Genomic DNA, 21,947 nt, shown 5'->3' with positions numbered 1-21,947 from the left:
CACAAAAGTGTGCTACAGTTTTTTTTGTCTGCACCACTTCTCTTTATGCTAATAGAGGTGCATAAGGATAATGAGACAGGCGGCAGGCGGCAGTCGGCAGTGGGCAAGCAGCAGGGAACTGGGACAGGGGACTCCCATTAGAGCAACCCACACTGTGCGATGGTCACACGACTCTTGGGCTTGCCGTTTTTGGTGCCATACGCCCGGCAGAGTTGAAGCACTCTGTGACCGCCAAACACGCGGCCAAAGACGACACGCCGCAGCGTCACCACAGCAAGGGGCTTGAAGCTAATGGTGTAGTTGAGCAGTCCCTGCGGGAAATGATGGTGATAGTCCCACGGATAGGAGAGAAATCCCGTCAGTCGAGTGTGGTCCAGCTGCGACTGCCTGATGCTGTGATGGTGGCGCAGGGCATCGCTCGAGCTGAGGACCAGCTCACCCTCCATCCAAAGTTCAGCGAAGATGCGCAGGAATCGGTGGCCCCGCACATCGTTGTAGGTGGCAAGGCGCACCAATTCCAGCACCACTTCCGGACTGACCTCCGTGTACAGCTGAATGGCGATCCGGCCCAGCGGCTGATTGTTGCCCACCACCAGGTCGTAGTAGAGAACGGGTCTCAGCAGCGTATGGGGATCGATTTGACCCGCCTGTGGTGTGGGTAGAAATGGCGTGTACTTGACCAACGTCTGCTGGGAGGCCTTCCGCTCGATGGGCGGCAACGGCGGCACCCACGGATTGTGGGTGTCCACCTTTGACTTTACCATCGCCAGGCGGCAGCCCAGATCCCTGTTGTCCCGACTCAAGCGTTCCGCCTGCTTGAGTTTACTGTGCCTAAGCGATGAGTATATCTGAAACGTTGTGTTGAAGCAGTCGACTGTGCCGTGCAGCCGTTGGGTCCTATTGATGCGCCTCAAAAGTGCCAGATTATCGCGAAAGATTATCTGCTTCTTCTGCAGATTCTCCAACAGCGACGTCCTCTCCAGTATGAGACCACTATGCGGATTCGGTAGCCGCGTATTGACCACAGACTTGATGCCCCTCAGATGCTTGCGATCCAATTGCGCCTGCCGCATCTCCACCAGCTTGTTGTAGATGCTCACTATATTGCCCAACGGCTTGCCCTTGCAGTCTCTGAACTGGCTGCGATCTGAATACACTTCCTTCATCAGACGCCGAAACTCCGCGTAGGTGGGCATCCGTCGAGCTGGCAACAACTTGCGCGCCTGCCTGCTGTAGAGCAGCTTCTTGGCCACGATCTGGGACTGCATGCGGGTCTTAATATTTGTGGGGGGCGACATCTGGTACTCCGAAAAGGAGACGGCACGTTCCATCGTGATCTTTCTTTTGGATTACTCGCAAATTTCAGAATTCTAGCAAATTTAAACTGTGTGAAAACTTTTGCTTCAGCTACGATACAACTACGATTTAAAGTGTCTTAGAGAGGGATTGAATATGTGACGACTACTAGGATGTCAAAAATATTCTTTAGAACAACTGGGAATACATAGACTACTGTTCTTATGCCTTTTAATCTATAAAAAGAGTCGAATGTAAATGGGAAATGTCATAAAACGCAGACCGCGATCTCTCTCAATTTTCTAGCACTTGTCATAGAACCGATATGATATTTTTCCAGCTTTGGTGATACTTAGGAGATTTTCAACCCATCCATAGTTAGGCTGTTCTGTTCCTAATCAAATCTAGCATTTTCTGACACCAAAACTGCACTTCTTTCTGCTGTCCGTTCATCTGACAACTCCCATCTGAACCCAAGTTGAACTAAGCTCGAGGCCGCATCACATCTGACAGGACAGTACAGTAAAGTACAGGACAGGACAGTACAGTACAGGACAGGACATGCTCTGATCTCCTCTCCTCTCCGGCCCTGTCTGTTTGCTGTCCTTTTCATGGTTGGGATTTCATTTCGTTCATGCCGGAAGCCGAAATATCTTGTAGCCTCTTTTCACAAAATTTTGCTGCACCCCTTCTGCCCCCTGCCCCCAGCTTTTGTGGGGCTAATGATTTCCCTGTCACCCAAAAATGGGAATGCATTTCGCTGAGACTTTTCGCACGGAAAATGTACAATGGAAATGAGGGAAAGTGCCGGTGCCGTCGCCGTCGCCGTTGCCGTTGCCGTTGCCGCTGCGGGTGTGGGTTCGGGTTCGGGTGTAGGGCTACATGGTACAGGCGCTCTTGTCCTTGTACTGGCAGTTGTCATTTTAGTTATTGCATTACAAAAGCGCCTGCGTTTGATTATGTCCCCAATTCGTGTTGTATGTGCCTCCGCTAGGACGACTCTACTTCTTTCCTCTCTCTGTGGGTGTGGGTGTGGGTGTGTTTGTGCGCTTTTAATGGCCTGACACTGTTTCCGTTCGCAGAAGCCGTGCAACATGCAGCGCACACCCTACAGGAACTGCAGGGGTCGTCGTCAACTACATCTGTGTAATTTGCTTGCACTTGCCGTTCGGCGTTCGTTACATAATTGTGATCGGTTGCAAGTGCAGCAGCAGCAGCAGCACTAGCACCAGTCGGGGCTGTAAATGCTCGACAAACTGGCACGTCACGGCGGTAGCTCGTTGTCCTTGACAGACGCCATTTAGACAGACAGACAGAGAAAGAGGGAGGGAGAGAGAGGGGCAAAATGGCCATCGCTGTCATGGCTGCCAGTTAGCTCTGCTTTTTTTTTACCGTGCAATTTGCAGCTGTCGATTGCATCAATAGCTGGAGTCCTTCCCCGGGACTCCACTTCTAGCCACACTCCCTTCCCTTCGTACATCCACTTCATTTCAATCCGCTTCCACCCGCAAAGTCGGGATTTTGTTGGGTTTTTTTTACTGTGTATGTGTGTGTGTGCTGGCCATCATTTGCATGCAAATTTTTAGCAAACATTGCGAATGCAATCGTACTCGAAATCTGTAGAGAATGCATGTCCCATTATGCCCTCTAACTGGAAATTGGGATTTGCCGAGTGGCTTCATTGTGCTATAATGAAGTGTTTGGGATTCTAAGACAGTCATTACAGAGAGTGATCGTGGAAAGTTCTCGATCTTTGGATAGATTTACCATTGGAGGGGATCATTCAAAAGGTTTTTCATTATACCAACTCATCCGCGATCCATGAAGAAAAATCCAATTAGTTGAACACTAAGAAGGATCATTGGGTAATGCCGGATGATCTTTGGAAGTGATCCTAGCACAAAAAAGATTGCAAGCGATGCAAGCAGTTGAACGGTGTGTATAATTGTATAATTGGTAGATTGATCGGATTATGGTATGAGATGATCTTTGATCTTTGGGAGTGATTATAATTGGGAGGAATGGCATCATAAAGGAGTCAACATAGAGCAACAATTCAGGTTTATTCCAGGTTATATAGCTACTCAATTGAGTTCTTGGTCTCTTGGGAGACCGATAAAGGAGAAGTTTTGTAAGCCCCTCGCAAAAGGGTAAACAAACTTCGGTTTGAGTTCAAAACCAGAAATTCAACTCCCAATTACGTGCCTGTACCGAATGCACAACAGTTGACCCCCTGCCTATCGTGATTTCCGCCCATTTTACAATGTCAAAAAACATAAACGAGCTGCTCAATTTTTAATGGGCAATGCCTATATAATGGTCTCGCGTGACTTAATTGGGATTATGGCGGCCTGGAATTGGCTTTATGTCATTAACTAAATGTCGGATGTTGTTGAAGGCTTCGAAGTGGGTTGAAAGAGTTCTGGTATGGGGGGAGGGGGGGTAGTATATATCGGAGCTTAACAAACTAATTTGGCGCACATTCTGCCCTGTCCTGGTCATAGCCGGCTGCTGGGTCTGAGGACCAGGAGGAGGCCGGCCAGTCAAAAAGTCAAACACTATTTTGCATAATTTATGGTCAGGTCATTAGCGTGTTTAAAACTGTAGCTGTACGGAGAGAAGAGAGAGAGCGACAAAGAGTGGAGGGGCAGCCATGGGCAGGGCCAGTGGCTAACCGCAAGGCAAACAAACATAGTTTATAATTAAAACAAAATGTCGCCCCTAGGGGCAATGTTCAGATACAGATACGGGGCTGGAGATGGATGGCATGGCATGGGATGGAATGGAATGGAATGGGAGGAATACTCACTGTAGATGTCACAGTGTTCGCCCTCGTAGTGGGTGCCAAAGCAGTCGCAGGAGATGCCCCCATAGTGGTTGATGCAACGGGAGCCCACGAAGCACAGATTGTGCCGAGAGTCGCACATATCAAAGCATCCCTCGTTGACGTTCTCATGCTTGGTGGCCACCAGCGGGGCAATGGACAGCAGATCGGAGGCAGCCTTGCCAGAGCTCAGGACCACGTTGCGTATGCAGCCCACAAAGGATTCCGTAATGTACTTCACGCCGTGCAGCTTCTCCTCTGACGAAAGGCCTAACAATTAGGTAGGGGAGAGACAGAGAGAGAGAAGCGAGAGAAATTGAGATTGTCTTCAGATTAATTAACATGCAGAATATTTGGCAATGGATTTTGTGGCAATATCCATCAGGGGTTAAAGCGGTTGGCACGGGTTGCAGGGGTCTTGTTTGTGTGTGTGTGTGTGTGTGTGTGTGTGTGTGTGTGTGTGTGCGTGTTTGCTGGGGCATGGCTGGGTTTAGATATTAAGGAGGGGATGTGGCCATTTCTGGACAGACCCATAACATAATTCTCTTGTTTACAGTTGAAAGTTTTGATGGGATTTTTGGCCGGGCGCTGCTTTTGCTCGGAGATTTAAATATTGCTTAATTAAAAAAGTTGTCTCCATTCGGTTGTTTGGTTTCCAGTTCCACCAGCAAGGAACGCTCTAAATAAATACAGTGAAAGCCGAAAGCCGACAGCCTTTCTCAACAAAAAAGAGCACAACTTTAGTTTCATTTTCGGCCATGGGCTAAGGGATTTTATAATTTCGGAGCGAAAAACACACACATTTGTGGTTCTGGTTCAGAAATTCCGTCGAACGAGGGAACGGGCGCCTGCGTTCCAAGCCAAAAGAATTTCATTTAATTTTTATGCACTCTTAAAACATTGCTTTTTACCTTCAGGAAATGAGAAATAGTTGCTTAATTGTGGCCACAAATTTTGATTCATTTAACTTTAAAAACTCATATTACAGAAATTAGTGTAGATTTTTGGATTCAGGAAATGAAAATTGCTTGTAAAAGTTGATTTGATATAAATAGAACCAAGGGAAAAGGTCTCCAGAGACGACACAAGTGCCTCGACAATTACAAAAATTTATTTGGATTTAAATATATTAAGTCCAAATCGAAATAAAAAATACTTTAAAATAAAGAAAAAAAATTTAAGGAAATAAATTTAATCTAAAAACATTTTTGGGTATTATATTCAATCTAAATAGGAAAATAATTAATTTAAATAAAAAATATATTTATCTAAAATATATTTCCAATTTAATCTAAAAACAATTTTTCGTAGTAGATTCATTCTAAATAGGAAAATAATTAATTTAAATATGAAATGTATTTATTTTAAATATAAAATACATATGTTTCAATCCAATATTTTCATATTATTGTCAAAATGTAAGTGAAAACCAATTTTTTTACAATTTCCACCCTCGTTTGGTTTTTACACGATTTTTGACACGAGTTTAATATACCCCTGTACTCTTTGGGTACTGCTATTATCTTTAAACTGATTTTAAGGCACATTTATTGTGTACAAATTGTGTTTATCGATTATTGATTGGAGCCGGCAATACAAATACTTGCAATGTCTTTCCTTTTGACGCTCCATCAGGAGTCCGTTCTTATGGGAATCATGGCGTTCGTTTTGTGGCCTCGATTCGACTTTAAACTCACGCAGTGGGTGGGTACTATATCGAAAACTAGAACAGCCTGGCATCGCAATCAATGGCCCATTCTATTGCCCTCTTCATACAGGTGCTCAGTTTTTTCCTGGGGTTTCAGATTTCCTTTCTTTCTTGTTTTTTTTTTTTTGTTGGTTGGTTGCTGGCAATGTGAAATAATTAAATTTCCAAATAACGCAGCAAAGGCACCTTTTCAAAGTCATAGAGAGAGGCGTACCGCCAACACACACACACACACACACACACACAAACACACATACTAAAGCCCCCGGATTCAATGGGAAATGAGCAAGTGTGTGCCGGTTGATGCTGCTGCAAATTCGATTTTCCATTTTCAGTTGCACATTTTCCAGCGATTTTTCCATTTCTATATATGCACATACATATATATATTTTCCACCGATGTTCCTCCGATGTTTGGATGCGCGCGCGTTGCTTTATGTATGTGTGTGAATTTTCGTACAAAAATCATTGCATACATTCGGGCGTTGCCTTTAATATGATTGATTGTACACACAGGTGTTTTTGTGTGTGTGTGTGTGTGTTTGAAGGAGGACAGGGGGGTTGCACATACACACACACACACATAGAATTGATTTGGGCACTCACCTCCAACCAGCACAACCGACGGCAGATTCGTGGAGACGCCATAGTTGTACTCGTGATTCAGTCCTTTCAGATAGACCTCCTCCTGACTATTGTCGACGCGTGCAATTAATCTTGCCCCATGGACATCGATGCGCACCTGTGCAGCAGACGGGAGAGACAGAGAGATCGGTTAGAGAAGGGGAGGGCAGAGAGCGAAACCAATAAACCCAAAGCTCGCTAAAGCAGGATGGTGGCATGGCATCCCCCCCACACACACACACACACAGACAAATGATAAAAATTTATGAATTTATGCGTTTCGGCCAACGAGTTGAAGTTGCAAGTTTTTGCCAGCGATAAATTGTTGCTGCTGCTGCTGCTGCATGCTACAAAAATGAATGCTGCAACTGCTGCTGCTGTTGGGATCAGCTGAAATTCATTAGGAATTTGCGTGTTATTTATGAGTGCCCCCTGTCTGTGGGGATATCGTATCTGTATGCATTCGTGTGTATATCTGTGTGGTCCCGTGTATCCCTGTGCATAGTCCTGGGCATTTGTAAGGGTGTGATTAGTAGTGGGGATCTGTTTGTTTTAAATATGGAACATACATACAAGCGCACTAAAACGGGGACTGTGCCGCCGCCTGCTCCTCCTGCCTCCTGCCACTGTTATTGATGATGATGATGCTGACGATGCTTGAGGGTTTTTTGTGTGTATGTGTGTGTGTGTGTGTGTGTGCGTGTGGTGTGCCCCTCATCCACCCCATGTCCGAGGTGAGTTAACAAAGTTGGGAGCGTACATAAATCAACTTGCTCGCTTTGTTATAAAAGTTTGATAAAGCGTTTTACACACACGCACGCACGCACATAGAGACTACACACAGACTACGGAGAGGGGGAGAGTGCAGCATGCAGGGGGGGTGGGGGATAGACGGAGGAAACACACATTCCGCATTGCAATCTTGCTAATTGCTTGCTGAACGCATGGCCATGCTAATGTTGGCCAACAGGCAGCATCAGCAGCCACACGAATCCTGGATACCCTGACACTCTCATAAAGAGCTCAACCGCTCATCTGGTCATAGGGGAGGCAGTGCAGGGCAGGGCAGGGCAGGGGGCACGACGCGTGCAACAGGAACTGCATTCATACTTCTGCCAGGCAAATGATATGCTCCCTCTAGACTTGACCTGGTTTTTCGGTGGAGGCGGCAGGGACACTCACCATCACACTGTGCCATTCATCTCGATTCAGGCTCTCGCCCACAGTGACACTCGTTGAATGCTTGCCAAAGACATGGACCACCTTCAGTTGGCCCTTCTCCACAATCACATAGAGTGCATAGGGGTCCAAATTAATGCGATCCGGATTCTTAACGTTGTGATAGACGAGCAGGCCGTGCGGCAGTCGAGTACGGAATTGAAATGAAATCTCACGGCAAAGTCTGTGGAGAAATACGGACAGAGAGAGAGAGAAAGAGAGAGAGAGAGAGAGAGAGAGAGAGAGAGAGAGAGAGAGTAGGGAATTGTTGCATTAGCATATGTGTGTGTGAGGGAAAGAGGGAACAGGATGATGATGGTCTGTACGCCTGCCAGAGTTTTAAATTTATTTGTTCTTTGCTCTTGAATGCTTTTGCTTCTCCTCCTGGTGCTGCTGCTGGTGCTGCATGTCTGCTGGGAGCAACATGAGTTACAATTAAAACTACAGCACAAATTGCCAACTTGGCCAAGTGCTTGTGGTAGCCACTGGCCAGCAGCAGTAGCAGCAGCAGCAGCAGCAGCACTAACAACAACGATAACAAAAGCCAGTGCTATTTTGGCCCAAGTCATGTTTAATTTTATTTGCCTCCTGTCTGCATGTTTGTCCAACGTGGCATGTGGCATGTGGCCTAGCTCTCTCCATTCTATGTGCCACATTTAAATAATATTTTTTATCTTAATTTAATATGCAAATGTCCAAATGTTTTTGGCCCAAATTGAATTTTAAATTCGAAGCGAAGCCAGAAAGTCATTTTCTTGGCCAAGAGCAGAGGTCTCTCTGCAATTGAGCAGAAAATTAACTTTCGGCCCGACCCGGCCCGGTCCGGTCCGGTCCGGCCCGCATTTGTCCCCGTTTTGGGCACTCTCTTTGACCCTCTCAAAATGTTTCGTGAGTGTTTTTGTTTGGCCCCATCGATAAGGCGACTACTTGTCCCTCAAGTAGAAAATCAATTTGAGAAACTATGTCAGTTTTTGGCTAATTGCACTTGCAACAGCTTTGGGACTACGTTTTAACCCCACAGAGCGGAGATTTATTACTTTTTTGCAGGTAATTGTGGGAGGCACATCATTTAATGGGCTGGAAAATTCTTCTTTTGGGATGGAAAACAATGGTAATTCATCTTTTGTAAAGTTCACTTGGAAGATTGATCTTTGGATCTTATCTTTTGAACCATAGATCTTCCTGCTTCTTAGATATCATTGGATCTGTAATTTAAGAACTCTCTGATACTCAGATCTCAGTGAATTGTATCAGAAATTCCTACAATAGGTCCTTAAATCCTTAACAGACTTTTCCTTAAATAATAATCCTCTCAATTCTTAGAATTTATATCTTTCAATCTTTCCTCACAGCCCTCCTAGGGTTAAGCAAAATCATATCCAAATTTGAGCCAAAAGTCCAACAAGCCGCCAAATGACGCGCGCTGATGGTGCATGCAACGTGGCAAAGAGTGAAATATGCAAAGGAGTTACGGGATGTCCCGAACAGGGGTCGTGGGTCGCAGGTCGCAGGTCGCAGGTCGCGGGTACCCACTCACCTTAATTGAAATGTCTGTATGATGTCGCCGTCCATTTGGATGAACGTGTTGTTCTTGGCAAAAACGAAAGTTTTGCCTTGGCCCGTCTCCGCAAACGTCAGCTCAGGGCCGCGCTGCTCGATGGGCACTGGGGTGGTGCCATCGCCCGTCCTGCCGTCCTCATCCTGTGCGGCCTGGGCCGGACTCTGGGTGTACGCCGATCCAATGAGCTGCGAGCTCTCTGTGGTGCTGGGCTCGCGAGTGGTTGACTGCAGGAATGGCGGCAATGTGTCTGCAAAAGAGATTGTCAGGCTTGTCAATAGGGCGAACACATGTGGCGGGAGAGGCAGGGAGCGCGGGAGCAGAGAGAATTGCAGACTGGACTGAGGGGAATACATAAATCTCGATAACAGGGATTACAAACATCAGATTTCTTATCGAATCTATATAATACAATGTTTCTCTGTCGCCTCCTGCTGCCCTGAATCGTTAGCTCTGCCTTACGTGGCCCTCCAATGCAGTGGAACAGACACTCCGCCTCGGTGCTGAAACGATTCTGGGGATTGCCATCGCAGCCGCCCCAAATGAAGTTGGTGCACTCGTTGGTCGTCGGCTCGTAGCGCCACTTGTAGATGTACTGCTTGCACGGGCCCGGGTCCCCGGGACCCGTACACTTCTCGTACAGCTTCTCCTTGGGCGCCTGGACCATGGCCGAGTTGTTGCCACTGCCGCTGAGGCCGCCGCCACTGCTGCTGCCGCTCCCGCCGCTGCTGCCACCCATTTGGTTGCCGCCCAGGCTGGTGGCTCCTCCTCCTCCGCCCGCCTCAGCTGTGGACTGTCCGCCGGGAATGCCCACTGCCAGGCCGCCGCCGCCGCTGATCAGGCTGCCGTTGCTGCCACCGATGCTGCTGCCGCTGGGCCCCACAACGAGCGGGGGCAATATCAGGCCTCCACTAGCGGCCCCATCGGACGCCGTCATATTGGGCAGGCTCAGGGCCGACGTGCAGGCGCCGAGGTAGCAGAGCAGTGCTACCACTAGGGGCTGTCGGTGTCCCATCATGAGTATGTGTTATTGTTGTTGGAAACTGCACGAGAAAGAGAGGAAAAGATAGACAGTTAGTGGGTGTAGCTAAAGCTCTTAATTCTACCCAAAGATAGCAGCAGACAACTCCAGAATTTAGTGGCTGTGCCTCCTGCCCCATTCATCTGTCTGTGTGCCTGCCATTTCCATGGCGTTCCTTGGGCTATTCATTAGATTTCCTTGTAATTGCACAATAAATTCAGTCAGGCAATTTACGTGCTTGTCGCTGAAGAGCAAAAAAAAACCCGAAGCGAGAAGTGAGAAGCCAGAAGACAGAAGCGAGTGAGAGAACCGGAACAGAGCTATCACAGCCTTATCATTGGGAGCGACAAAGAAGGAGAAGAACTTTACTATTGTCATGTGGCGGCGCTCCGCACTAAAATCCCATTTACATCATCGTGCCTCATCATCATCAGTCAATGTCTCTGCTCCTTCAGCTACAGCTTCAGCTTCACTCTGGCTGCTGGCTGTGTCTCTCCTTCTTTGGGCTGGGGCTCTGAGAATGAAGCGACGACGCTGCATTTCTTGATGGCATTTAGCGTAAACGAGAATGAAACGAAACGAACTTTTCTGCTTACACTTCCGCCGGAAATGTGACACACACACACACTAGAAGTTTGTGTATGAGTAGAAGAAAACTTGCTCTCTCTGGTGAGACGCATGAGCTGCAAAGTTGATTTACAAGTAGCTTAGCACCCAGCCATCAGGCGAAAAAAGTGTCAAAAATTTCAAAATAATGATGCGCACAGTTTACACTAAATGGCCAAAAGAAAATAGTATGGAATGGGGATACGATGGAGGTGGATATAGCCAAGCGGAAACTAAAAGGGAAATAGGAAATTAAGTTTTCGCCCAGAGAAAACTTTGCGAGGTTTCGGGCTTATGGCTTAGTCAGGGACTGCGGCCACCACTGCCTCGTCCAGAAGTTTTTGGCTCGCTTCCATCATCAGTGGACGAGGCAGCCATCATATGCTCCTCTCCTTTATGTTTTGTCTGCCATTTCCGTTCATAAGCAATTTTTAATTGTGGCTTTCGGTTGCCCTGGCAGCATGAAAAATGAGCGCCATAGCCCCGGAGCCAGAGTTCATGCAAATTAATAAACCTCAGAGAAACAGAGACAGAGAGAGCGAGAGAGATAGTGGAGAGTGGAGTGTGGCGTGTGGCGTGTGGCGTGTGGGTGTGGTCGAGGGGGGTTCTGGGGTCCAGGTCAAGTCGCATGCTGGCACAAAATTATTGATGCATATGCCAGGGGCCTGGGCAGGACGTGCGTGCTATCCTGTCGTTGAGTGGTTGGGTGGGGCGGGGGGGTGGATGGGGTCGAAGGGTGCTGCATGGATGGATGGATGGCCCCCAAAATTGCATTGGATTTTTGGCCGAGAAGTTGCCTAGATGTTTCCGCCTTCTCCCTCTTCTGTGTGTGTGTTTTCCTGTGTGTGTGTGTGTGTGCCACAGAGTGTCGTCTTCTCTTTCTCTTTACGGGGTCAGTCGAGCGGCAAAGTTGACCTAACTTTTCTGTGGCATGGCGCAGCAAATCCTCCTCGCCATACACCGAAGACTTTGGCCCAAAGTGCATTAATGGAACAACACGTGTGTGTGTGCGTGTGGGTATGCGTGTGTGTGTGTCTGTTTGTGGAAAAGTTTGGCCTGAAACGCGGAAACACATAAACCATCCGTTACCTGCGTGGGACGCTAAGTCGGCGGACAGGCAGGCGGCAGACAGGCAGCACTCAGGTAACGACACCCCAAAGGATTGGCCAGCAAGGAAAAATCACAGCCAGTGGGCCATGCATAACACATGGGATGTCCTAAGCCCAAGAAAGCCCAGGACAGGACAGGCCAGGCCAGGACATGGTCCTTTAAAAACTCAAGCCACTCCGGACATGGCAGACATTCAACAGTCAGCCAGCAGCATGGAATCATCCAGCGGTACCGCCTACGCCCTGTTCTTGCACCGCCAGGAGTTGCAACGCCGCCAGATGCTATACACCAAGGTTTCGAGGACCAAAATCCAGCTGACAAAGGAGCTGATAGCCAAGCAGAAGCAACGGCTGGGCTCCTGCACCAACGAGGATCTGGAGATCCTCAACAGAGAGACGCAGTTCAAGCGAACGCTCCAGCAGAAGCTCAAGCATCGCAACAAGCAGCTCAAAGCCATTGCCAGGCAACAGGAGAGACGACAAAGCTGACTAGAGGGAGGGCAAACCCCCCTCTTTTTTCCACTGTAGTTTTACCGTTACCCCCTCCTGGGGAGCACAAGTTTAATTAGTTTTAGCTTAACGTAAATGATGTGTGCTTTTCCATAGTTTAACTTAGCTTAGAGCTCAAAGAAATAAAATTTCCTATGCAAATCAAGTCATGTTGTCTTTCGGGATGCCCTCTAAAAGGGCAAGGGTAACGGGTATATGGGTTCTTAGAGCACCCCCCCAAAAAAAAACCCTATAAGCAAGTAACCCCTTAAGCATTCATTAATTCATGGATTTTTGATTAATGTTCCGTTCATTCGTGATGCATTAATTCATTCATACACGAATGCATCCATTCAAATTAATCGTACACAGATTCACACTCACATTCATTCATTCATTCATACTCGTATATGTCCATAGCAATTCCCACATGCATTTCCGCCCATTCCCATTCAACCATTCAAGCACTTCAATTTCCCCCGAAAAAGTTTATTCCAATTCCCCTTTCAAGGGTATTCATTGATCGATGCACTCGCTCTCTCTCACTCGGTCTCCTTTCTAGTTCCTTCTCCTTTTACCGTTTTCACAGCAAACGCAAAACGTTTTAAATTGAGCTCGCGTACGTTGCGCTACAACAGCAACAACAACGAGTACGAGCACGAGCACGAGCACGAGAAGGGGGAACAACAACGAGAGAAACAACAACCAACTAAGTAATAACAGCAGCCTGAAGGAATACTCCCTCCCGTCTCTCTTCCTCTCTCTCGTCTCTCTCTCCCTATCGCACCACCCTCTAAATTACACGTTTTGTGCTCAGGCGTCGACGCCTCTCGCGCTATAGTGGAAAAAAAGGGAAAGAGACGGAGAACAAGTGAAAGAAAGCGCAGAAAAAAAGAATGCCAAGGCAAGGCACTGGCACTGGCACAAGGCGGTGTGGAGGAGTGCAAGGGTAGGGGGAGGGCAAATGAAAGCAAAGTGAAGTCAAATTAAATTAAATGACAGATGTCTGACATTTTGATAGTCGTGCGTGTGTCTTTCTACAGATATGGCTCTCTCTGTGTGTGTGTGTAGTTATTTGCATGTGTTTATATCACACACACACACGGGGCAGAGTTTTTGTAATGTCAAGTGTCGCAAGGCAAAATGCACATGCAGAAGGACAGCCATTAAGACACACCCCACAAACAGAAACGAGACTGCATTCGTTCTCGAAGATTTCTCGTTGCACTCTATCGAGAAAGTGTCACCCAGAAAGTATAGTAATACTTGGGTTTAAATGATTTAAAATGTATTATCAGGAAGGCGGCTCCGGTTTTCACTTTTCAGTTAAAACTTTCCGTTTTCGTTGCTAAAAGCTCCCGAAAAAACACACATTTCTCGTTTTCAAAAGTAAATGGGAAAGTTTTTGCGAAAGTTATAGCCGGAGCCTGCCCCGTATGTTATTCTTCTACGAGAATTGATCTAAAAAGTTTTAAAACGGATATAATTAAGGTTTAAGAAAACTATGAACGGATTCTTTCGAGCTTTGGTCGATAGATGACAGTGTATACATCGTAATTACTACTGTAGTGATGGAATGATTGACGGTTAACTACAATATTTCAATATTCAAATCAACATAAACCAAATAAACTAAAGCTATCGTAAATCTCGTATGTCTCCATAACATACGTTTTTCTGCCTGCTGGTGGGGCGATTGCCTGAGAGGAGTAACTGTTCTGGCAAACATACATATGCCCGTGTGTGTGTGCGTGCAGTGCAGTGTCGTGTTTGTGCATGTCTCCCAAGTGTTGGTCGCGTAAGGGTAATGAATTAAAATAACTTGATTGCATGAAATTGAACGAATTGTTGCCGAAGGAGGCGGCGGCAGAGGCGGCACTGAAGGAACAACCATTGCTGTGAAATGGGGAAATGGTGCAGGGGGAACGGGATGTGGGATGTGGGGGCGGGGGGCGGGAAGGAAGGAAAGTCGTGCTGCCATGACATGAGCGCGACAGCTCGAAGCGAGTGCAATGCGCGGAAATTGCAGTCCCCCCTATGGGTTCCTCTCACACTCACACTCTTTCTCTCTTTGTGTTTGTGTGTGTGTGTGTATGTGTAAAAATATTTACTGAAATTTGTATATTAAGTGGCGACGACGACAATGGCAGAGGGCTCCGCACAACAACAATGGCATTCGCCTTTGTCATTTGTTGTTTTAGTGTTTGATGCTGTTGGCAATGCCGTTGCGTTGCCGTCACGGTCGCCTACACTTACAAGTGCGAACTTATACCAACATAGACGCCTCGTGTACATGTGTGATATAATAGAAATCAGGATGCATGAATGAGCGCTCAGCAACGCTGCTAACTGCGTGGGCGGCCAGGGGGCCTGGGGTGCTGAATCAACGGAGACTGAGAGGAAGAGAGCGAGAGAGAGAGAGTAGAAGTTTGCGAAGGCTGCAGACATTTTACTGTTGTCTTCTGCTTCACTAGACACCAAAGCAGCTCCACAGTCGGGATTAGCTAAAACAGAAATACTGCACGAGCTTTAACGAAGGATCAACTTTTTGATATCCCAGCAGAAGTTTTAGAGGCAGACAGAACCTAGCTTTTAGTACCCTGTAAAGTTTATAGTTCTTCTCAAAATAGAATCATCAAAAGGGGGAATATGCGTAAATTTGCCCAATTCGCATAAATCTTTGAGAACTAATTTCGAAAATTATTGAATATTTAAATGAAATTGCACACATGAGTATAGTTTAAGTGCAGGAATTACTTAAATTAGAATCGAAACGATGGGATGTAAGTGTCGTAAGAACGGTCTCGCGCCATGCGGCAGCACTCCTCGGTCTTTTGAGCAAGAGGTTTTTGCCTGGCATACGTTTGTGGGCCTCAAAATTGTAAGGTTCTCAATTGTAAGGTCCTCCAGCTTCCACTGTAGCCAACATTCCCTGTACACTGTAGACAAAAGCTAAAGACCAGAATTGTGCTGGCATTTTCGCACTAGCAAATTCAATTAGTTTTGGAAGCACTTTAAAAATGATTTAATGCCTGTCCCGTCCGTCCCGTCCGTCGCTAACCGAAACACGATGCCATTAAATGAAACTATAAATGTTTGCATTTAGCCAGAGTTTATGTAACACTACCAAAAACGCACTCGAATCCGTAACATAATTCCCCAACAACATTGCAGTTGTTCTTGGGCTTAGAATATTAAACGAAATTTACACGCCTCGTTGGCTTTGAGATGACGGTGTCGGGGGCGGGGGCGGAGACAGAGACGGGTGCGTCGCCTGTCGGACGGACATGTGGCTTGCTACATATGCATTGTAATTGTCTGTTATTTGGCCATTGTATAAATAATTATTATTTAATTTGCTTGCACTTGGTGTGGCAGCAATCAAATTGTTTGTTAGTTGTTTCTTTGTCTGACAGACGGAGCAGAGGAGCGGAGTGCATTGGCCCTCAAACGTCACCGCCAAAGAATTATGCAAATTTCCGAATACGATACCGAGGCGCTTTTTAATGACCCATTGAGCGTGCCAGGCATTTTAATTGGTAAGTCGAGACTCGTGTTACACATAAGCCTTTGATACGTATACATATATAAATACACACATGTATGGAGCACCTTACCCCGGCGGCATGTCATAAACTGGACATGGCCAAATCTTTTGATCGCCTTCGATATCGTTTCAATATTTATGGATTTCCGTGAAATGTGCAATTGGTTTTCCTTCACTTCCGGCTGTTAAAGTTTGGTTAATTTTATAATTTGTTGTATTTTCCAGTTTTCTTTGGGATTTTCGTATTTTATTTTTAATTTTAAGTTTATTTTATTATTTTAAATATTTATTACCAATCCTTCAAGAAAATTTCTCACTTTAAAGGGTTGGACTTCCGAATTTTTTTTATTGAAAAAAAAATCGACTTTCACTGAACCCTTAAACGGGTTACATTTACATTTTTCCAGCACCACAGAAAAAAAAAATGTCAACCTTTAATTTCATTGATCGGAAAAAAGGTAGATTACCCACGAAACATAGCCACAAATTGGCTTCATTTACACATTTTCCCTGCACTTCTTATGGCGTTATTGTGCCGGCCGGGGGTTTTTATTGCATATATTTAATAATATTTATTTAAATGAATTTCCGCATCTGGGTTTATCACATTTATTAGCTAAAATGAGCATGTTAATTATATTATTATCGTATTCCGCTTAAAAATCTCCCACATTTTGCACCTTTTTTTTTTGTATCTTTGTATTTTGTAGCACTCTCCAATAACCGCATTAATTGAATTAAATACGCTTTCAGTTATGCAGCATTTTTATGAACTATCCAAAAATGGCTTAATTACTTGCAATTTATACGAAAATTAAGTGGCTAACGAGAATGGCGGAGCAATTTCAATAGATTTCGATCCTGCGGTTTGGAGGGATTCGCGGATTTGGCAGGGGATTTTGGAGGAGAAAAAAAACTCGCCCCCCCCAGGGGGCGTGCATGCAAGCTGCAGCACTAAACCGATTTGAAGCGATGAGAGAGAGAGAGTGAGAGAGAGAGAGAAAGAGATACCAACTTATTGATTTCATTTGCTTCCTGTTCCATGCATGTTTGTTCATGTTTGTGGCACTAACACGCTGAAATCATTATGGGCAAAAAAAAAAGACGAGAAAAACTCTCGAGCAAACACACGTCGAACATTGGGACGTGCATAACTTGGGAGGGGTAGGGGAGAGAGAGAGGGAGAGGGAACGAGCTGTGTGTGGGAGGAGACACACTCGAGCGTAAAACCGTTGCCGTTGCCCAAAATGAGGTCAAAGTGCGCTCGCGTTGGTGTTTTGCGTGACTGAGCGCGTATGTGTGAGAGAGCTTCAAGGATATGTCGCTGCATTGGTATTGTGCTTTATTTTTTCACTATTTTATTTTGTGCTGACGCATACGAAAAACAGCTCCACAGTCGTACGATAGCTCTCCATCCATGCACAGAAAAAAGAAAGCTCAAAATTATCTCGAGATTCTACATGGTATTCGGATCGGATCGTGAATATATCAGTATTTGGACAACCCAAAAAAATATGTATGCATACATCAGAGAACCTCTGGAGGAACGATAAATTTCTTTCAGTGTATGAGCGTTTGGATGAGTGTGCGGGTACGAGTATTTGTTTGTTTATATCCTGCGGCCTGATGAATCAACTTTTGCCTTTACTCAAGTCACGAAACACAAACCGAAACAGAATCGCACCGAAATGTACGACAAACGGTACCCAAATCAAGGAGCAACCAAGGTCCGGGACGAAAATCGGGGGGACGGGGCGAGGCCGGGAAGCAGGACCGAAATCAAGAAGCAGCAGGAGCCGGTGTCCAGGATTACATTTGCGTGAAAATCAGAGACAATTGAACACACGACCAATGTATCGACTGGCAGGCAGGAGGCCGATGACACCCACAAAACAGGACACCGGACACCGGATACCGGATACCGGACCCGCAGCCCGAGCCGTACCGAACGAAACCCGTAAACGGCTTGATTAAACGAGAATCCTCCGGGGCGCGGCGGCGTGCGAGTGGGGTCAACGAATCGTATGAGCAGTCAAAGCGGGAATCCTTTGAGACGGCATTGACCCTTTTTCGGTGACGTGCTAATTGCTTGTCCCAGGATAATGAATACTTCATTGGCCGTGGCCGGACAGCAGGAATCCTACGAGGAGGAGCGGGAGTGGGTGAACCGTTCTACCGTTGCCATTTAATCCACTTGCTTTGACCTACGCGGTGCGACTAATTCCACCGACGAAATACTAAAGCCACCTCCTAGCACTCCCGTTCGCTGTTCGTTAGCGTGCTAATAAGAATAAGAAGAAAACAGACGCACATAAACACGCACGCACACACACACGCATGCAGTTGGCGACAGGGTATATTTAATTACAGGTAAGGCACTGCAAGCGAACATCGTCTAACTATTTCACTTTCAGTCGAGACTTTGATAAGCGCAAATAAATGGTTCGTGCAGATGCATGTGGTACCTGCAGACTGCCTTACCCTTCAATTAATATACTTTGTTTATGGAGAAAAACACACACACACACACACAGAGCACAGTGCAGAAGCAAGTGAGAGGGAGCGCTGGCGGCATCCGAGACAAGAACGGACATGTCGTGCGGTCTTGTAGCGGTTTTGTAGTGGGTGCTCGGCAGAGAGGCTTTGTAGTGGCCATAGATGCGGTGGAGGGGCGGGAGGGAGACTGCAGGTTAGAAGAGGGCTTGTGTAGGGCTGCGGGGAGGGTGCGATTTGTTGCGGCTTAGCCATTAAACTGTGCACATTATTAGTTTAAGTTTAGTCTGGACTTGGGTCACTGCTACGATTAACCGTAATAGGCGTCAATTGGAAAATTACCGTTGATGTGCTGCCAGCCACAAGTCGGACGGACGACGGGCCGGCCGGCATTTCTCCCCTGTGGCTGTGTGGCGGGTGTTCCTGTGTGCCCGTGTGCGCGTCGTTTTGCGTTGGAAAACAACAGGGGCCCTGACACTGCCTTTGTCCACGATTTTTCCTTGTTCTTGCGGTCATACTCTCTTGTTTACGTCAAGTAATGGTGGTTCTTTAACAATTAAAGCGTGTAAACTTGTTGAATCCCATTATTGCACGATTTTTCTCTTTTTTGCGCGAGTTTTGCTGCAATGGCGGCTACGCTGCTTTACCCCATCGATATCAAAGACTTTCGCTAATCGATGTTCAAGTCGCAGTGATCGATGGTTTGTTTTTTGAAAATAATTCGGAATAAAAGCGAATATGTTGCTTCTTCTCCCACCCAAAAAATCAGGCTTATTTTTGCACAGCTAATCGCTCGCTCGGTTCTATTTTAATTACATTTCCCCATTTAGTCGATAGTTAGCCCACATCGATATCTAAATAGCACCTTGATCGATATTTGACTCCCACTCACTGATCTGCTCGCCATCTGTTGCCTCCAAAAATTGTGTGATTTAATAAAAATTTCTTTTTTGAAGAGCATCTTGCAAGTGTGATGTCTAAATATTTGATGAATTTTGCTGTGGCTTGTGTGCCTCATTTAAAATTCAATTTATTTTTGGGACAGCCGCAGCGGAGGACAGGACACAAAAGACAACGAAGAAAAGTGAGTCCACAAATTTGCATTACTTTTGGCATTGATTTTGGCGCGCCAAAAAGGAACAAAAGAAGATGTGGAGGCAAATGTCTTGGGTCGCCGCATCTAGTCGGTGGCATCTTTTGCTCTGTAATTCGTGTGGCAATTGTCTTAATTCGAAAATTGCAACTCTCGCCGGCTCGCCGTAGACAAATTGTGGCCATGCACGAGAGTGTACGCATCCATCTGAGATCCGGGGCATCATGATAATGATTGAGCTTTAAGATCTCGCATCACATGACAACAGAAATGCTGTTATAATGCGGTAATGGTTAGGGTATACAAGGGTACATTTATGGGCTGTAGGGAATGGGTGCTGATCAAGAGAGCGGAGAGCCAGTGTCTGTCTGTCTGTCTGTTACCCTGGAAACTGGTGGAGGATAAGATAAACGCGAGGCCTGCGTTTTTGATAGATCTTTGTTATATATAATCAAAGGGTATTCCAAAGTAGAATAAGCCGCTGTACATGTTCCACTATCCTTATAATTTTTATAGGGTATCCTATCGTTGGGACACCGCTCGTCTCTGTTCTCCCAACCAACAGCAAACCTTTCTCGCTCTTCTGTCAGACCCGATGACATGTGAAATTGGCGGCGCGCCGGTTCACCGAGGAAAATAAAGCATATTGGCGCTTGAACTTTGACCCTTGCCTTTGCGTGCGTTCTTTAAGATGGAATTTTTTATTATTATTAATTCGACTGGAGCATTTGGTCATTTGCTTATTAGTTAATTGCATTTAATGTTCCACAAAAAAACACACACAAAGCATACAAAAAAATACCAACAATTCTGCTGCTGTCATGTGATCAAAGCGCTGGCGTCGACGTCTGCGGTGACGACAGGCGACAGGCGACAGACATCAGAGATCGGAGCTTATTAAACCAGTTATGGGTGCAATTGTATGGGTGTGTGGGTGTTAGATCACGTGCGGTTTTGTCTGCCGGTTAGGAGGCTATGACATGGCTATGGTAATGACACTCCGACATTTGTTATTTCAATTTGCAATACAGAAACAAAAAAAAAAACAACAAAACTTATAAATGATAAGTGTAAATTTGAGTACAATTACTTTGACAGGGCATAAGGCATGCATGGGGGGAGGGGTCATCGAAGCTTTGGATAAACATGGAATCAGTTCCACTTAATTAGATAATTATTAGATTAATTAATTAATTAATTATGTGAATTCTAATGTGGAACATATTCGAGCTGATTCAACCAATTCATTTAATCTTGAACAGACGGGTAGGCCCTATAAACAGTGGCATCATCGGGTATTCCCCTTTTACAGAGATAGGAAGGTTCTCTAGGTTTCACATAGCACAGCGCATAACATTCAAATTAAGGTGGTTTTTCTCAGAACTGGTTCGATAAGCAGGCACATACATATATTTTTCAACCTACCTAACCTAACATTCGAGCAACCAAATTTTGAGCTTTTAGCTTATAAAGAAGAGATGTGAATGGAAAGAGATCTTGCCAAAGGCCCTACAATGATTCCAAAATAAAATCATTTAGAGAATAAGCTTTTAAAGTCAGGTAGAGATGCATCTTTCTATCCTTACCAATCAACTGGTAAAATCAATTTCCAACATCTTAGAGTATCAAACACTTCGGCTAACCCATCATCTCTCTCTCTATGTCTCTCTCTGTCCGCCTCATCTTATTTGACTTTTTGCATAATTAAATTTTTTACTATTTATTCGTTATATTTGCGTAAATATATTGTCACATTGTCCGACCGCGTTCAGTTTTTGTTGACACACATCTCGGTTTGCCTTACCAATTGTCCGCTCATTAATCGCTCTAACCAAACATTAACTACATTATTGAGCTGCCATTGGGAGATGGTTGATGAGAGTTGGGAGAAATGGTATTTTAATTTGATTTTTGCCGCTTGATTTCCAATTAAAATTTCAACAATCAAAAGCCAAGCGATGCGTGTTAGTATTGGGGAAGTCATTGTTTATTTTCACTCATTCGTTGACAAAATATTGTTCAACATGGGAACTAATTAGAATTTCTAGTTCAAATAACCCGACAAAACGTTTGTGAAAATGTCTTTGGACGGAAAAAAAAAATGCAAATACAAATGAAAATCAAACTTCAAACGCGAAAAAAGCAATTACATTCAAGCATTCAGGCATTTTAATTAAATTTTAATTTAATTTGAATTTGAATTATTCTGTGCTCTGGGCTGGGAAATCTCCTCTCATTCGAACTGGTTCTGTCTAAAAAAAAAAATACAAAATGTTGAAAATCTCCCAGCAAATACGCGGGAAAAAAACCTGTGCCGTGCCTCTATTTGCTTTGGGCTTTACTTTAATCAAGCCGTGAAGA

At 45.4% G+C, this 21,947-nt stretch overlaps 2 protein-coding genes across 8 annotated transcripts in view; one reads left to right on the top strand and one right to left on the bottom strand.

Moving 5' to 3' along the window:
- LOC108152614 (contactin-associated protein-like 2) overlaps window positions 1-21,947 on the bottom strand; it is a 64,453-nt gene that overhangs the window by 41,196 nt on the left and 1,310 nt on the right. For 6 of the 7 annotated variants that reach the window (XM_033386687.1, XM_017282080.2, XM_033386691.1 and 3 more), the window contains 5 exons: window positions 9,691-10,271; window positions 9,208-9,478; window positions 7,635-7,854; window positions 6,435-6,570; window positions 4,106-4,390 (listed from right to left, as the gene is read on the bottom strand). In XM_033386687.1, the coding sequence (XP_033242578.1) occupies window positions 4,106-4,390; window positions 6,435-6,570; window positions 7,635-7,854; window positions 9,208-9,478; window positions 9,691-10,246 (1,468 nt within the window). In that variant the 5' untranslated portion in view covers window positions 10,247-10,271. Of the gene's footprint in view, window positions 1-4,105; window positions 4,391-6,434; window positions 6,571-7,634; window positions 7,855-9,207; window positions 9,479-9,690; window positions 10,272-16,070; window positions 16,166-21,947 lie in introns of those variants that run through there. The other variant, XM_033386688.1, reaches the window with a different exon arrangement.
- Window positions 12,163-12,453, top strand: LOC108152617. The gene has a single exon (XM_017282088.2). It carries the CDS (start codon window positions 12,178-12,180, stop codon window positions 12,451-12,453), a length of 276 nt encoding a protein of 91 aa, XP_017137577.2. The 5' UTR covers window positions 12,163-12,177.

The sequence above is a fragment of the Drosophila miranda genome, chromosome XR (assembly GCF_003369915.1).
Source record: "Drosophila miranda strain MSH22 chromosome XR, D.miranda_PacBio2.1, whole genome shotgun sequence".
Lineage (NCBI taxonomy): Eukaryota > Metazoa > Arthropoda > Insecta > Diptera > Drosophilidae > Drosophila > Drosophila miranda.
This window is presented reverse-complemented; position numbering and strand designations above follow the sequence as displayed.

Excerpts from the sequence above, each read along its gene's own strand:
- LOC108152617 (XM_017282088.2), top strand. The coding sequence starts at position 12,178 with ATGGAATCATCCAGCGGTACCGCCTACGCCCTGTTCTTGCACCGCCAG.